General features: G+C 51.9%; 1 protein-coding gene across 1 annotated transcript in view; it reads right to left on the bottom strand.

The window, feature by feature from the left end:
* Positions 1–1,794: 1,794 nt before the first annotated feature.
* The window catches only part of LOC116945525 (myotubularin-related protein 5-like), a 104,049-nt gene continuing 88,636 nt past the window's right edge, over positions 1,795–17,207 (bottom strand). Inside the window, exons 28-40 of the mRNA XM_032959889.2 lie at positions 16,910–17,050; positions 15,828–16,072; positions 15,237–15,416; positions 14,375–14,476; positions 13,219–13,404; positions 12,704–12,830; positions 12,363–12,487; positions 9,778–10,041; positions 8,509–8,604; positions 7,050–7,279; positions 4,795–4,882; positions 2,752–2,883; positions 1,795–1,959 (exon numbers count right to left, since the gene is read on the bottom strand). Coding sequence (XP_032815780.2) covers positions 1,861–1,959; positions 2,752–2,883; positions 4,795–4,882; positions 7,050–7,279; positions 8,509–8,604; positions 9,778–10,041; positions 12,363–12,487; positions 12,704–12,830; positions 13,219–13,404; positions 14,375–14,476; positions 15,237–15,416; positions 15,828–16,072; positions 16,910–17,050 — 2,015 coding nt within the window. The 3' untranslated portion in view covers positions 1,795–1,860. The remainder of the gene's footprint in view (positions 1,960–2,751; positions 2,884–4,794; positions 4,883–7,049; positions 7,280–8,508; positions 8,605–9,777; positions 10,042–12,362; positions 12,488–12,703; positions 12,831–13,218; positions 13,405–14,374; positions 14,477–15,236; positions 15,417–15,827; positions 16,073–16,909; positions 17,051–17,207) is intronic.

Raw genomic sequence — 17,207 nt, 5'->3', positions numbered from 1 at the left:
TACTTAAAAAAAATAGCTTTTTGCAATGTGGTCCAATAAATTGAAGAATGCTGACATTTGTGAACAACTTATTTAGTACGTCGAACCACCGTAATCGCACTCCTTCGTAACTTACCACCGCACGCAGTCGGCAATGATACACATCGATCGTGGGGTGGCGGCGGACTGTGTGTGAGTTAACTTTCAACTAAACCGAATACCAAAATACCGAGTCGTGGAACGAGAATGTGGAATTTCCCCCACTAGGTTAGAAATGCGAACGTAGAAGTGCCCAAAACTGTACTGAGAGGGGGGGACATGAAAACCCCAAAAAAATTCCTAATATAAGATCGTGAACCGCAAGTCTTGTGCGAACGTGCTACGCTTTTAAATCCCGGTTCGCAAACGTACACACGGCCACCCGCTTCGCGTGTACATTTCACGTAATATATACACAATAAAATCTACACAAGATGCAGAGGTTGCTAAGCTGAAATGCACAATGCACTGTAACTTCATCAATCTCACCTAAAATAAACATCCAAAAGTAAGAATCAGTGCAAAGTCAGTAAATAAGTACGTGTGTCTAGAAAAACCCACCACTTTTTCAAATGCTACACAATTATAGTAAATGTATGCTAAAAAGATACTTCTTATTAGGTTAAAGTTTAATTTGTCCTCGTTAAAATGTAAACTGCTCCGAATTTAAGGACAGCCGATATGACTTCGTGAAACTTGAAAATTTGGCCTCGGGAAAAAAACATCGGGAACGATGAACTGTAACCGTCATATTTAAATGTGTGCCTTATAGATGAATAACAATTGCGGTAAAAAAAAGCCTAATCTGCACTGTCGGCTAATGTGTGGGGGGTATTTGTGCGCCATCTAGCACCTACATCTTATGCGCATTTTCAACAAAACATTCAAAGTTTTTCAACACGAGCGAAAAAAAATGTTATGCTTGCATAAACAGCAGTTTTTTTTTAAATCGCCGTTTCTATAAAAAAATCGAACGCGGGTTGCGCAAAAATAAAATGACACTAGTCTTTTAGTATCCTGCCCACCGATTCGCCGACTGAACCTGGCATTGCCTTACGCGGACGTCGGTGGAGCGAAGCTTGAGGCTGATCGTGGCTTTTTATCCAGTTGTGTGGGATTGAGGCTGGCGAGAACACGTGCAAATTGTGTCACGTATTTTTTTGTTTTACACCTGAAAAGCGCCAGCGAACGGGTCCGCTTCCCGTGCCCATTCGCAAAACGAACGTCAGCCCGACGATCATTTCTGCACTCGTGTCAACCGCCCGTCTCATTCACAGGCGGAGAAGGGACGGGTCGGCAGTGGGCGCGGGGAGGCAGAGTGTGAAAATAAACGTGAGCGTTGCTTTAAAAGTCAGAAGTCACCGTGACACCGACTGCCCGTTCTCTCGCGCCCTGGGCCACGCTGGGCCCGCAGCACGGAGAGCGGTTTCACCGGCTCGTTAATTACCGCGGGGTCCTCGCTAGGGACGCGAGGGAGGAGCTCGGCTTGGTGGGGGGGTGGGTGGGGGGAGGAGCTCGGCTTGGTGGGGGGTGGGGTGGGGGGAGGAGCTCGGCTTGGTAGGGGGGGTGGGGAGAGGAGCTCGGCTTGGTGGGGGGTGGGGGGAGGAGCTCGGCTTGGTGGGGGGGTGGGTGGGGGGAGGAGCTCGGCTTGGTGGGGGGGTGGGTGGGGGGAGGAGCTCGGCTTGGTGGGGGGGTGGGTGGGGGGAGGAGCTCGGCTTGGTGGGGGGGTGGGTGGGGGGAGGAGCTCGGCTTGGTGGGGGGGTGGGTGGGGGAGGAGCTCGGTTTGGTGGGGGGGGAGGAGCTCGGCTTGGTGGGGGGGTGGTGGGGTGGGGTGGGGGGAGGTCACGCGTCCGAGAGGCAGCCCTGGATGTGGTCGCTCCACTGCTGCGCCGACGCGGCATCCTGGGCGCAGAAGTTGTAGACGCGCTTCGTGGTGCGCACCTGTGTGCCGACAAGAGCGCCCATTGTTTACCTTGCAACCGTTATCGGGTTCCAAAAGTGCAGTGTCGCCGACAGAAAGTTAAATGATTGACTATTATTGAAAGTTGCTTTGTTATGCTGTACTGCGCAGCGCTGCGAAACCTCCCTGTGGTCTGGTGCGCGTAACACATTTAAAAAATAAACATGTTAAACTAAACTATTTTCATTTTAGCAGGTCAGGCCCACTGAGCTATGTAGCTCTTTAACAGAAGCGACCGGGCCACAAATGATAGTTCAACTGAAAGTGGCTCATCATGTGGAAAGTCAGGGGTCAGAATCAAACCCACGGCCTCCTGTAAATCAGGCGAGGTAGTTAACATCTTGCCACCGTATCGCCCCTAACAGTACTCCTCCCTTGTCTACATTTATTTAATCCATGAATGTAATTTGTATGTACTTGAAGTATGACTAGGCTTACATTCAATGTTTTCAGTTTGTGGGGATAATTATGAATTGGAAATGTTATTTTTTCAATGTTCTTAACTCCCGTTTGTCAGTCAAATGTAGCTACAAAATGTAGTTTGACAATTGTCAAACTGCAATTAACACGACCGAGGGGAGAACATGCAAACCCCCCAAATATACAGCAGGCGTTAGGGTCGGGATCGAACCCACGACCTCCTGCACACCAGGCGAGGACGTAAACATCTGGCCACAGCGACACCCCAAAAATAATTAGAGCCCGGCTCCAGCTCAGTTCCCTCGTTTTAAGGACCCGTGGTGAATCGAGCGGTGGGCGCGGCGCCGACGTACGTCGAAGAAGGCCTTGTCCTCCATGTTCTTGGGGGCTCCCAGGGTGGCAGTGGCCGGAGTCACGGACTCCACGTCCCCCAGGTCGATCTCGCCCCTACAGTGCTGGTCGTCCGCCGTGTCGTAGTAGCGCAGCTGTGCGGGCAGACACGAGTGCACGCACGGTCGTCACACACGCAGTCACGCACAGGGCCACAGGCACACGTGCGCGCAAATACACGCGCGTACACATCCGCCGTCTGGCCGTGCGAGACTTCCAAGTGCTGTTAGCGAGCACCCACGAAGGTCGGTGGCGGCACACGAGGGGGTGGGTGGTCAGCATCACGCCCATCCACTTTTGTTTCCCTCGTGGCGATGTTTACACACTCTACTAGGTGCTCATTGAGGCCAAATTGATCTGCAAATGAAATACGAATAAGCTGTTCAGTTTCTGCGTTGGTGCAATTATACGTGAAACGCCAGGCGAATAGAAAATAACACCAGGTATTTTAAAACAGATACTGCCACAAAGAGGAATAAAACAAAAATCTCAGTTGTTTGACCGAATGGCCTTTTTGCAACAAATAGTCAACAATCAACTGGTTTAAAATATCATAATGATATTTTAAAGGGAACTGCAGATCAAAAAACTTTTTTACCAGGTATATAGCTCTTTTTCAGAAGAAAGCTGGCTATCACAAATGATAGCTCAACGAAGTGGCTTAGCATCTTGTGGAAATAAAGTATTAAAGCTTTCGTGACTGCATAAAATTACTCATTGTTTTTTGTTTTAATATAATTTTATTGTATCTTGTGGAAATTTATAGCAGCCAAATACTCTAAGCATATTGATTGTAAATGTGGAGGGAAAAACCGGAGGACCCGGAGAAAAATCCACGCAACCACGGGGAGAAAGACACCGCAAACTCCAAATATACAGCAGGCGTCAGGGTCGGGATAGAACCCACAACCTCCTGTATACCGGGTGGGGTAGTTAACATCTCACCACCGTGGCACCAGCTCACTGCCTGGCGGCCTTCCATTCTTGTCTGTGGTTCCTCCTTGCAAATACTGTGCAGCATAATGGTGATCTGAAATTAATATTAATTGTTCTTGAGGTTTTCAGGGAAAGAGAAGAGAGAGTCTTAAACAGTGTTGTTGGGGCGAAGGTGGGGGCAGGGAGAAGAGTGGTTGCTTACGGATCGATAAAGCATTCCAAAAAAGTTAATATTTGTTGATTGTCTGACTGGAGCGTAATCAGTTTTTCATCATCCTAATCAGCCGCTGGCCAAACGTGACTGATTAGCACATTTGTAATCAATAGGACTGTGAATGTGAATAAGCTCTTTGAAGTTAAAAGAGCGTTTGAAGATAAGGGTCCTGCACAGTATCTGCATGCCACATGCCTGTAAATGGGGCCGCGTGGGCTGCTTATTGGCGCGTGTAGGCAGAAGACGCATTTTAAATGTACAGTGCCGAATGCCTCTATGGAAATAAAATGTCGAAAGAGGAGAACCAGACATAACTGCGTAGGTTCGCTGCAAACCAACAGATTCACAGGTGACGAATACACTTGAAATACGCACAATTCTTCCACCTAGACAGCTTAAGCAGTGAAATGAGAATTTTGAAAGTAAAATCTTTTCACTTACAGAGGATATTCAGATGGTATCGTGAAGTGAGCCCATGCTAGTAAGCCCACAGATGACTAAACCAGCTGCTGTGCTGACAACAAACATCGGCACAGGCTCAACACCATCCCCCTCCTCACCCTCCCATCCCAATTACCTTCGCTCACCCTCACACACCACTCACTCACACTCCCATCCCACTCACCCTTCCGCCCCACTCACCCTCACTTATCACCCACCCTCCCATCCCACCCTCCCACCCTCACTCACCCTCCCATTCCACCCACCCACATTCATCCTCACACACCACTCACCCTCAAGCCTCACTCACCTTCACATACCCACCCACCGTAATGTACCACTCCAGCTCGCAAACCACTCACCCTCGCATACCGCTCACCCTCACGGCCCACTCACCCTCCCACCCAACGTGTACCTGGTGTTTCGTTTTGTCCAGCACAAACCAGCGCGCCTTCCAGCCCTTCAGAAGGGCACCTCGCTTGTAGAGGACACCTTCGTATGACCTGCGCACACACGAAACAAAGACAAACATCAGCTGCTGAGACCAACGGAGCACGCGTTGTTAATGAGCACGCTGAGACAGTGGGCCCTGGCCGTCTTTGTCTTCCTAGTGTCAACGTGCATGACCACACCACAGAAACCCATACGAGGCTCAGTGCAGGTTCAGGCATCGCTGACGTCGCGCGTGGTCAGGGATCGAATCAAGATCGCTGGGATCGTAGCACCACGCACGATCCACTAAGCCACTGTTTGGAACTCCCCTCGCACACGTAAGACAAATGTCTCCCATATTGCAATATACATCTTTTGGGGGCAAGTTGCTGTGAGTGAGCACCCATTAAAGCAGACACGGCGTTGCTGAGGAGGTGTTGTTGTGGCCGGTACCACGGCTGGCCACCTCTGTCTCTACAGTTCAGTAGTTGTATACACACTGCACCAGGTACTCAGAAACCAAGTACTCGCATACCAGGTACTTGCGGCAAATAGTCTTGACGTCATTGCACTGTGGAGCACAATGTAATGCTCCTAAGGCATCCTGATAGCCACTCTGGTTTCAATGAGAACATTTTTGGCAAGAACAGTTCATCTTCACAGGTGTAGAAGCTTACTTACACACCAAAAGCATTTTCAGCTAAAATGAACATCGGCGAGGCACACATCTACACTGGCAGCCCTGGGTTAGTGGTGGACATTCCACATTGCTTAGGCGATGTGCAGAGTTGGTACTAATTTTGTCAACCTCGCCAACTGCAGGTCTAGTTGAACATTCTGTACTTGGTTAAACGAATTATTTGGTGATGCTACTGCTGCGTTGGCAGTGCTGCACACACAATTAACAAAAACACTCAACCCATTCGTTCAATGAGCATAGGCGCAGGGTTCATAACTGTAGGCCAGTGGTAGAGATTCCTTGGTCTTATGACGGGGCCCAGTTTGTCCGTGGGACATCTGATGCAGATTTTGGAATGAGGCATAAACCCCATGAGAGGGATGATGATGATGATGGCTACAGCCAGTGTGCCAGATAAGCTGCGTGCTGGGTATTTATGCATTAAAAAATATGTATGAATTCTGCATCAAATGTACATTTAATGAATAATAATGTGTTCGTGTTGCCCGCTGAGCCACCTCTATCTTTCTCCAGCCATAATCGTAAGAGAGATTTTTGCATGACAAAAAAACCTGATCACGTAAGCCTCGGGGCCCACGAGGTCACAACGACCTGCACAGACATTTTGAGTGATTGTTACAACCATATATAAAAGAAAAACTAATCTCAAAAAGATGTTGAACAACGTTCTGAGCTGCAGAGCCACGTGACATGCAACTTGATTTCCTGCAGCCTTGCAGCCAACGTTTAACGGGTCTCGATGAACAACAGCATGGCTTTAAGCACTTGGCAGGCAAGCTGCACTGTTTAATTTGAGCCTCACAATGTAATCCTCAAAGCCATATTTCACTCGTAATTAAACCGTGATTCCACACAACAACAAAAAAAACCCATCAAGTTAAATCTGATTCTGCATTGAATTTGGCAAAATTCTAGCTCTGAGACTTAAACAATATCAGTTTGCCTGCCATGCAAAGGACATTACTGTCCGGGACAGCGTAGGATGTCAAGTGTTGCCTCCTATCGCGTGGACCGGCGGTCACTTAAAGGAACGTCAGGATGTAGCTCTGTGAAATCCGCTTATGTTTTTCCAACACAGAGGGCCACGCGCACAGCTCTGCCAATAACAGCAATGGATTCTTCATCTCGTGACATGACACCGGTGGCGTAATGGGGATGAAATGTGGATGAAATGTGCGGAAAAATATGCAGACAATTCAACCATTTCCCAATGACGTACGTCAGCGGGTCTTCTTCCGATTCGGTTCCAATTACCTATGTTTTAGTCATCGGAAAGGAATCGATTCTCATCGGAATCGTAAGTTAAAGTCAAAGTTTGGCGCCAGCTAACGTAGAGTGCGGTCGTGTCGCTATAGTTCTCTGCAGTGAGTACAGTACAATGCCTCTAAAAACAGCGGCGCTACGCCTCCTCTCAACAATAAAACTAACGCTGAGTCGCTTGCGCGTTCCAAGATCCGGCGGTGAACGGGACACTCACCCTGCAACTTTCAGAATTGTAAAGGGTGGAGGAAAATATCAAGAGGTATCGGGAAGCGAACCTCTGCTCCGAGTCGCTGATGGGGAAGCCAGAGTAGTAGTCGACGTCGGGGGTGAGCGGCGGCTGCGGCTCGTCCATGCCGGACGACGTCGGGGCCCATGAGGCCACGCTGTCCCCATCTTCGGGCCCGGCCGGGTCCCCGAAAGGGGCGTCCAGGGCCTTGAGCGACGCCCCCATGCTCCCGAGAGAGGGACGCGAGTACGGGGCCCCCGACGGGACGAGAGAGCCCTTCTGTTGGCACAGCGAGCGGCTCGTTTTTAAATGCCTCCGTCGCTGCTACGGTACCACCCCCCAACATCGTCATAATCAGCCACGATCTGTCTACTGCTGCGTGTGTGAAGGCCTCCTCCAAGCCGGAAACAGTCTCTCGCGGTCCTGCGTTGTCACACTCAATCTACCATGGAGCGAGTTGGCGGCCACCATAATGAAGGTATATATATACACACACATGCACATTATACTCCCCATATAGCCATATGGACTACTGGGGCAAGTGCATTTAGTAAGCACTTATTAAGGCCGACGCAATACATGATGGCATGCTTTTTGGCCAGCATCACTCATGGTTGCCTCTGCCTCCCCCATTGCAAATGTTTACACACTTCACCAGGTACTAATTTAAGTCCACCTAGGGTTGGCCAAAGGCAGGTTCAGATACCGCTTGCCACTGATGCTAACTGTGGATGGAAATAGAACTCAGGTCTCTGCTACCTTAGAGCAGTGTAGACCTAACCACAGTCCCTTTGATAAATAGACACACTGGTAACTACATAAAAATGTTGCATATCCGGCTGCTCACATATCCACCTGGACCGATGAACCGCCTCGCCCAGTGATGTATTTGTACATCGTGAAACTGTCATGCTCTACAGACGTTCACAGACCAAAACTTTTCACACATCTGCTTATACTTCAATCCCCAGAGAGACAGACATGTGACGTTGTACCACTGTACTACTGTATTTGTATTCACGTGAAAGACAAAGACCCCCCACTGCCCCGCATAGACTTCACAGACTGTTGGAGCAAGTGCTGTGTGCGAGCACCTACAAAGAGCGACGTTGGCACACGAGGGGGTGAGTGGCCAGCACCATGCCCTGCGGCCGCCGTTGGAACAGCACAACAGATAAAGACAAAGATCCCCCGTATAGCCTTAACAGACTGTAGGAGCAAGTGCTGTTAGCGAGCACCTATAAAGGCCAACACCGTGCCCGGCCGCCTTTGTCTCCCTAGTGGCGATGTTTCCACATCGCACCAGGTACTCATTTGAGGCTGAGTCGACCGAGGGGAGGCCTAGTACCGGTTCAGATAATCGTCACTGGTGTTTGCCGTGAACGGATCGTCCGGTTCATAGTCCAGCGCTCTAACCGCTACACTACCACTCCCCGTTGGGACAGCACGCACACACACACACATGCGCAGTGCGAGAAGCTACCCCTCTCGGTTCCGTGCAGTCTCACCGGGGAGGTGTGGGGAACCTTGGCCCTGGCGCGGTCCCAGGTCTCCTTCCAGCGCTCGCCCGTGCGGCCCAGAGCCGTCTCCAGCCGCTGGATCTCCTGCCAGGACACAGCGGTAGCAGCAGTGTCAGCCCTACACTCGTCCAGCTGTAGCAGCACTTGTCCACAGACGGCAGGGTGGTGCAGTGGTGATACAAGGCCTGGGTTCGGTTCCCGACTCGGGTGCCTTTCTGTGCGTGGAGTTTGTATGCTGTGGTCCCCTGTTCTGCATGGGTTTCCTTGGGCATCTCCGGTTACCTCCCATAGCTAAAAGTATACAGTGGCATTGGCGTTAGCCCAGTGGCACAATGCAGGGCACCCCTTAATATTTATTATTGGACCTATTGGCTTTCCTGGGTAGATAAGTAATTATTGTGATAACATCCCCTCATAACTTCGGCCTCGTTCGCATGAAAAACTTCACATCGAAACCTTTCAAATGACACCGCATCCAATTAAATTGGCAGAGCGGTCTAGAAAAAAGGTTTTCCGGACAATCCTACACGCGTAAATACGTACAGATTAACCGCTAACTATATTCATGTGCATGTGCATACGTGCGAGCATCTGGGGAGCGGTAGTGTAGCGGTTAGCACGCCGCACTATGATCCGGGGGACCTGAATTCGATTACCGCTCACGGCCAACACCCGAGACAAATATCTGAACCGGTTCTGGGCCTCCTCTAAGTTGACTCAACCTCAAATGACCACCTGGTGCGGTGTGTAAACATTGCCACTAGAGACAAATGGACCTCGTGGTGGTACCCCGGGGTACCATAGTACCCCGGCTCCCGCGTAATGTCCGTGATGCAGTCACTTTTAGTCTGTTGATGGTCGGCGATGCGGAAATCGACTCATCTCGACGAGCTGTACTCACGATGTACTATGATTGCGTACGAGCGTTCAGGGTTTCGGCGCAATCCTCCTCGCTGCGTTGCGACATCGCGGAGTAGCACTGATTTGGGATTGATTGGTAACCCAGTCGAGGAGTTAAGTTACACCCCAGGAAAAAAAAAAAAGTGTCCCAGAAATACAATATTTAATTGCCTCGGCCAGTTTGTATTATTTGGTACCCCGGGGTACCGCCATAAGGATAAGACGCAGCTGGGTGTGGCGCTGGCCACCCACCCCCCTCGTGTATTGTGCCGGCCTTCATAGGTGCTACTCGCGAACAGCCCTTGCCCCAACGGTCTGTTAAAGGCTATAGAGGGGGCGGGATCTTTGTCTTTGCACCTGCAGCATGGCGGTGATGCCATCGGGCTGAGTCCGCGCCACCGCGTCGTAGCCCCACCACAGCGTGCGCCGGCCGCTCTGGGCCACGGCCGTGCCGCAGCCGGGGCCGCCCCCCCCCGCCGCCCCGTCGGGCGCCCACTCGTCCGCCCCGTGCCCCGCTTCGGGCAGCAGCTCGGGGTCGTAGGGGGGCCCCTCCCTGAGAGCCTCGCCGGTGTAGTAGCCCCAGAGGTGCAGCGCGGCCGTGGAGCAGCACAGGCGCAGCACCTGGCATGCGGACGCACGGACGCTTGTTATTGTCGCGAGTGGAGAACCCGTTGCGAGACAGCTCTCCTTAAATTTTGACATAAAAGCTTTCGTGACTGCGGGAATTCAAATTCATGGGTCTTTCGGTAAAGTCACGTACAGTGAAGGAAAAAAAGTATTTGATCCCCTGCTGATTGTGTACGTTTGCCCACTGAGAAATAAACGATCAGTCTATAATTTTGATGGTAGGTTTATTTGAACAGTGAGAGACAGAATAACAACAAGAAAATCCATAAAAACGCAATCAATCAATCAGATTCCAAACTCTCCACAATGGCCAAGACCAAAGAGCTCTCCAAGGATGTCAGGGACAAGATTGTAGACCTACACAAGGCTGGAATGGGCTACAAGACCATTGCCAAGCAGCTTGGTGAGAAGGTGACAACAGTTGGTGCGATCATTCACAAATGGAAGAAACACAAAAGAACTGTCCATCTCCCTCGGCCTGGGGCTCCATGCAAGATCTCACCTCGTGGAGTTGCAATGATCATGAGAACGGTGAGGAATCAGCCCAGAACTACACGGGAGGATCTTGTCAATGATCTCAAGGCAGCTGGGACCATAGTCACCAAGAAAACAATTGGTAACACACTACGCCGTGAAGGACTGCAATCCTGCAGCGCCCACAAGGTCCCCCTGCTCAAGAAAGCACATATACATGCCCGTCTGAAGTTTGCCAATGAACATCTGAATGATTCAGAGGACAACTGGGTGAAAGTGTTGTGGTCAGATGAGACCAAAATGGAGCTCTTTGGCATCAACTCAACTCGCCGTGTTTGGAGGAGGAGGAATGCTGCATATGACCCAAAGAACACCATCCCCACCGTCAAACATGGAGGTGGAAACATTATGCTTTGGGGGTGTTTTTCTGCTAAGGGGACAGGACAACTTCACCGAATCAAAGGGACGATGGACAGGGCCATGTACCGTCAAATCTTGGGTGAGAACCTCCTTCCCTCAGCCAGGGCATTGAAAATGGGTCGTGGATGGGTATTCCAGCATGACAATGACCCAAAACACACGGCCAAGGCAACAAAGGAGTGGCTCAAGAAGAAGCACATTAAGGTCCTGGAATGGCCTAGTCAGTCTCCAGACCTTAATCCCATAGAAAATATGTGGAGGGAGCTGAAGGTTCGAGTTTCCAAACGTCAGCCTCGAAACCTTAATGACTTGGAGAAGATCTGCAAAGAGGAGTGGAACAAAATCCCTCCTGAGATGTGTGCAAACCTGGTGGCCAACTACAAGAAACGTCTGACCTCTGTGATTGCCAACAAGGGTTTTGCCACCAAGTGCTAAGTCATGTTTTGCAGAGGGGTCAAATACTTATTTCCCTTATTAAAATGCAAATCAACTTATAAAATTTTTGACATGCGTTTTTCTGGATTTCTTTGTTGTTATTCTGTCTCTCACTGTTCAAATAAACCTACCATAAAAAATATAGACTGATCATTTCTTTGCCAGTGGGCAAACGTACAAATTCAGCAGGGGATCAAATACTTTTTTCCCCTCACTGTAGATAGCTTCAAAGAAAATAACAAAAAAAACCTACGACGTTTCGATCACAACACAAGCAGTTGTCTCCCTTTTTCCTGAAGACGACCGCTTGTGTTGCAATCGAAACGTCGTAGTTTTTTGTTGTTATTTTCTTTAAACCTATCTACGTGACTTTACCGAAAGACCCAAGAATACAGCTCTCCTTGTTCGTACTTTCATCACAGCCCTCCTGTACTCGCATCGCTAAAAGTAACCTGCTTTTTTGCGTCATGAAATGCCAAGATAATGCAAATTTTGTGAGTTTAAAGGATATTCCAGTGAAATGAATACATTAATTGGAGCACGAATTCAAAAGTTAGAGCGATTTTAAATGAACCATGGTCAGTTTTCTCTGTATTCACTGCTCCCACCTCTTCGGTGTCGCTATATATTATACACCTGAATTTCTTCCATTTCAATTCCACTCAATGCTCATTTATTACATGGGAAATCCAGCCTGTATGTGTGTATGTTGAACTTCTTTCGAACCTTACGTAGCCAAATGTGCCAGTTACTCAGCTAGTTTCGGTGGCAACAGCCCACGGCCAATAACAAAACAGAGTGACTGTTGGGGTGGAGAGGAGCTCAGCCAGCCAGGAAACTCGAGGCATAGATGACTATTAAAAGCAGTACGAATATGACGCCCGTTTGCCCAGCAAAGCCTCGCCGAGTCCGAAGACTCTCTCTGTTCACGAGGGTCCCGTGCAGGTTTCACACTCCGCGCGGTCCCCGCGGAGTCACGCGTGCACCTCGCTGTCCTCGCCGGGGGAGTAGAGGAAGCTGTAGAAGAGTGGCGCCCTGCGGTGCAGCGAGTCCACGTACTCCCAGAGCGACTGCCCGCACGAGCGCGCGCCCTTCTCCTCGAACAGCACGCCTGCGGCACGCGGTCACACGCACGGCAGCCTTCAGGGCGCGCGTGTTTGCGGGTGCGAGCGCACGTGTGTACAGTGTGCTCGCTGGGCTAGGAGCCCGGCGGCCCGAGATCGTGGTGACCATGTGCTGTGTGTGCGTGTCGCTGCCCAGAGCTGCGTCTGAGCGCTCACCCCCGCTCACCCCGCACGACGCGCTCACCCTGCTCATAACCGCTCACCCTGCTCGATGCGCTCGTAGTCCGAGTCGAGCAGGAAGGTGCGGAAGCGGTTGGATACGTGGTGGTAGGCGAGGAACCGTAGGTAGTAATCGTTGAACTCAAACTCCGTGGGAAACTGATACTGCACCTATGGGGGGGGATGGGGGGAGAAGAGCCGGATCAAGCAATGGGTGAAGCAGGTTTGCGTGCATGATGAGCCACTTCATTGAGCTATCATTTGTGATAGCCAGATCGCTTCTGAAAATGAGCTTTACATCTCAGTGGGCCTTACCTGGTAAAATAAAAAAATAGTTTCAATAGTTTAGTTTCAATCTCCAGCACTGATCACGGCCTAGTCTCGGTCTATAACCATCCGTGCTTCCGTCTCGGCTTTGCGGAGTTATGGTGCGTTATAAACGTCACGTTGATCGATCAATCGATCGGAAAACGACCGGCGAGCGAGCGAGCGGGCAGGGGCGAGCGAACGTTGCCAACTGTTTGCAGACCGCTGTCGGGCAGCCGCGGGAGGCAATCACCTGGTGCACGCAGTCGAGGAACTGCAGGAAGACGGGGGTGAAGTTGGCGCTCTGCCCGCCCGCGCCCATGTTGCTGCGCTGCCCGAAGCGGTGCCCGAACGCCAGCCACTCCTTCTCGATGAGCAGCCGGAAGCCGTCGAGCGTGCGGTAGAACGGGTCGCTCAGCAGCTGCACCAGGCTCACCACCTGGCTCGCGGAGCACGGGGGGGGGGGGGGGAGGGCCGCAGCGGGGGCATCGGCCGTCAATCGACGGCGCGTGCACGCCCGCCGACCCCGTGGCGGGCGCGGATGGACGTACGCCCGTAGGCATGTTTCACTACTTTCGCACAGCACGTAGCCAACCATGCTGATCGGATAACGCGATCGCGTCTGCCTCATAGCGAACGGCCCTGATCGCGCCCCGCCTCGTCCGTTTTTCCCGAAGCCAAGCCGCGGTGAGGATCGCGAGTGCTTGGATGGGAGACTGCCTGGGAATACCAGGGCAGAGAGAGGTCGCCGGAAAACAGCAATACAGCGACGGATTCTTGAAATTAATCTCTGCAAGCTGTGTACCCCCCAAGTTTACGTGGGTTACTAAGATAAAGCCTTTCATGACGTGAATTTAACATATGTGCCGGTGAGCCGCTTTATTGATCAGAATTCGATCAACACACTGGCCACTGTGTAACTAGTATCTTTGTAAATGTGACAATCTCCATGGGTCGTGGAGGGGTTTAATGATGAGAATTTGGTCATTGCACTTCCATTTGGCCCACACAGAAACAACTATCAATTGATGTTGCTGTTGTTGTTTCTAGACAGTATCTGGGTTTACCAATAGCGTTATGTTTGTATGTACAAAAACATAGCGGCCATGCACATTCACAGGTGTGTGTGTGTGTGGGGAATGGTAGTGTAGCGGTCAGCGTGCTGCGCTACCAACCGGGGCCCCGAGTTCGAATCCCGCTCACGGCCAACACCAGTGACGATAATCTGAACTGGTCCTGGGTCGGTGTGTACACATCGCCACGAGGGAGACAAATGCGGCCGGGCGTGGTAGTGCTGGCCACCAACCACCTCGTGCACCGTGCCGGCCTTCATAGGTGCTACTCGCTAACAGCACTTGCCCCAACAGTCTGTTAAGGCTATACGGGGGATCTTTGCCGTTACACCGTACCTGCGTGGTCGTGTCCCAGCCATCCTCCAGGCCCACGATGACGGACGATCCTCCCTCCAGGAGCTCCACGACCAGGCCACTCAGCTGCAAGAGGCGCTGCAGCTGTGGGTAAGGACGTCACATTGTGTATGTGGGGGGGGGGGGGGGGGGGAGCGGGGGGAGACAGAGGAAGAAACAGAAAGCTGCGTTTGAATTCCACTATGGGTTCCCCCCCCTTCTCTCTCCCCCCCTACTGCCGAGGCCTACTATATAACCTCGTTCCACGGCAGATCTCTCGCCTACTTCAGCAGTTTGTTATTGCTGTGGTTGTCCCACCTGATGACGATTGTTTGTGTTGCGATCGAAACGTCGTGATATTTTTTTACCACTTTCAGCAATCTTACCGACACCAAACATTGTTTGCTTAGCTGGGGAGATGTGGTTCTCTCGCGCACATCAAGTATTCCGAACGTCGCCGAAGCAGTCACCCCCTCTGTACCCGTAGAACAGAACCAATCACAACGATTCCCCAGATCTCTCGGACTGGCTCTCAATCAACTCGCAAATCATCTGCAAGACTGCGCTCCCTCTCTTCAAGGTCCTGCAGGAGTAAACCCGCTGCCTGCCCTTCTCCCCCCCTCTCTCATTGCTCTACTCACATTCACATGCTCACCCCTCCAGCAACCAAGGCCTCCCCGTCGACACTCTTATCAGTCCAAATTGGCTTCACAAATCTGACAACTTCCCGACGCATTTTCAATTGAATGCACCATGATGGCATCCCGATAACAATCAAAAAGGTGCGAGTGAGCCGAATTCCCAAACCCTTCGGCTAAAATATTACGGTCAGTTCCGCCCGGACACAAAACACGATGGACGGCACCTGTGGCAGCCACTCCGACTGCTCCAGCGCCGTCAAGAAGGCGGAGGAGCCGCCGTCCGTGGGCGCAGAGCTGGGGCAGCACGCGTGCAGCAGCTTACGGAAGCTGCTGCGCATGGCAGACAGGTCGGCCATGTCCACAGGGATGGTCTCCATCGCCACCAGGCCCTCCTTCCTCCAGCCCTGCGGGGTCGGAGGGCGACGGCGGGCAAAAAACACTGAGCGCGGGAACGACGGCGGTCGGTGACCCAGTGGGCTGGCTATCCACGGCTTTAGAGTCAACGTCTCGGGGGAGAGGCGGCAATCGCAACCTCGGTGGAATGTATGTACTGTGTTGAACTTCTTTCGCACCGCACGTAGCCAACCGTGCTAATCGGAGGCACGGGGGAAGGACAACAAATTAAACACAAAAAGCAGTTCCAAATAAATAAAATGTCAATCTAGACGATTTAAGAGTGCATCGCTCCAGTGGTTTTCTAATATTGGAACGGAGAGCGTTCCAGACGGCCACAGAGATGAGCGGGCAGATCGTCGTGTTTGAGGGGTGGTGGGGGTGGTGGTGGGGGGGAGCGGTGGTGGGGGGGGGCCCCCCACCTTCAGCTGGGCCTTGTCTCCCACGACGTAGAGTGCCGCTTTGTGGATGCTCAGCGGCAGCTGGTGAGGGTTGCGGCCGCCGGAGGCCTTGCCGCGCGTGTCCAGGCGGGGCGTGCCGGGCGGCGGGGTGGTGGTGGTGGTGGCCGCCGAATCGGCCGGAGTCTGGTTCAGCGTCTGGTTGCTGCCACTGGTTGTGCTGCTGGTGCTGGTGAAGCGACGGCTCACGCGCAGGCTGCCCCACTTCGCTGCAGTGCGAGTGCGCCGGTGTGTGCATGTGTGTGAGCGTGTGTGTGTGTGTGTGCAAGCGTGTGAGTGTGAACGTGTGTGTGAGCGTGTGTGTGAGCGTGTGTGTGAGCATATGTGTGCGCGTGAGAGTGTGTGTAAGTTATCATTATTGTGTGAGAGCGTACCGGTGTGTGAGCAGTGAATAGGTAAGCATGTATGTGTTAATGTGCGAGGCCACGCCAGTGTGTTAGAACAGAGGGGACAGACATACATAAGCTCATGCCCATGTGCACAAGCACATGCGGAACAGATTAACTTTCACGAACACACAGACAGCACACATGAAGGTGTACACACACACACGCAGACATGCACGTACAGGTGCGTGTGTGCACAATAACAACAGCCACCAGTGCGTAGACCACTGATCTTAACCATTGCTGAGAATTGAACTCCAGCAGTCGTGTTCGCAGTGCAGTGGAACGACCACGACACTGCAGCTCCCCACTATGCACACACCTGCAAACAAGATCCCCCGTGCAGCCTTAACAGACTGTAAGGAGCAAGTGGTGTTAGCGACCACCTATGAAGGCCGGGACGGCACACAAGGGGGTAGGTGGTCAGCACCGTGCACGGCCGTCTTTGTCTCCCCAGTGGCGATGTTTACACACCATCAACTCATTCGAGGCTGAGTCGACCTAGGGGAGGCCCAGAAACGATTCAGATAATCGCTGGGTTTGTAGCACGGCGCGCTAACCGCTACACGACTGCTGCACACACACACGTGCACCTTAACCCGCAGCCTCACGGAGCGTTGGGGCGGGTGCTGTTCGCGAGGAGCGCCCGCGAAGTCTCACCGGCGTCATGGTTGGCCTGGGACCCGCGGACGGTGACCCCGCGACCCCAGATCTCCGCGGCCGCTCCTGGCATGGTGGCCATGATGGCCAGCAGGTACTTCTCCTGCTCCAGACTCGCAGAGGACTCGGACGAGGCCGGACCTGATTCGGGTGTCAAATCAGCCAATCAAGAGATCAATCGATAAATAAGCTAATCGATTGATCAGACCGACCGACCAATAAACAAAATAATCAAACCAAACTGCCGACCGATCGATTTTAATTATCTGATCAATCAGCTGACTGACCAATCAATCAG

The sequence above is a fragment of the Petromyzon marinus genome, chromosome 24 (genome assembly GCF_048934315.1).
Source record: "Petromyzon marinus isolate PM22_M1 ecotype Great Lakes invasive population chromosome 24, UKy_Petmar_22M1.pri1.0, whole genome shotgun sequence".
Lineage (NCBI taxonomy): Eukaryota > Metazoa > Chordata > Hyperoartia > Petromyzontiformes > Petromyzontidae > Petromyzon > Petromyzon marinus.
The sequence above is the reverse complement of the archived record's forward strand: the minus strand, read 5'-3'. Positions and strand labels throughout refer to the sequence as shown.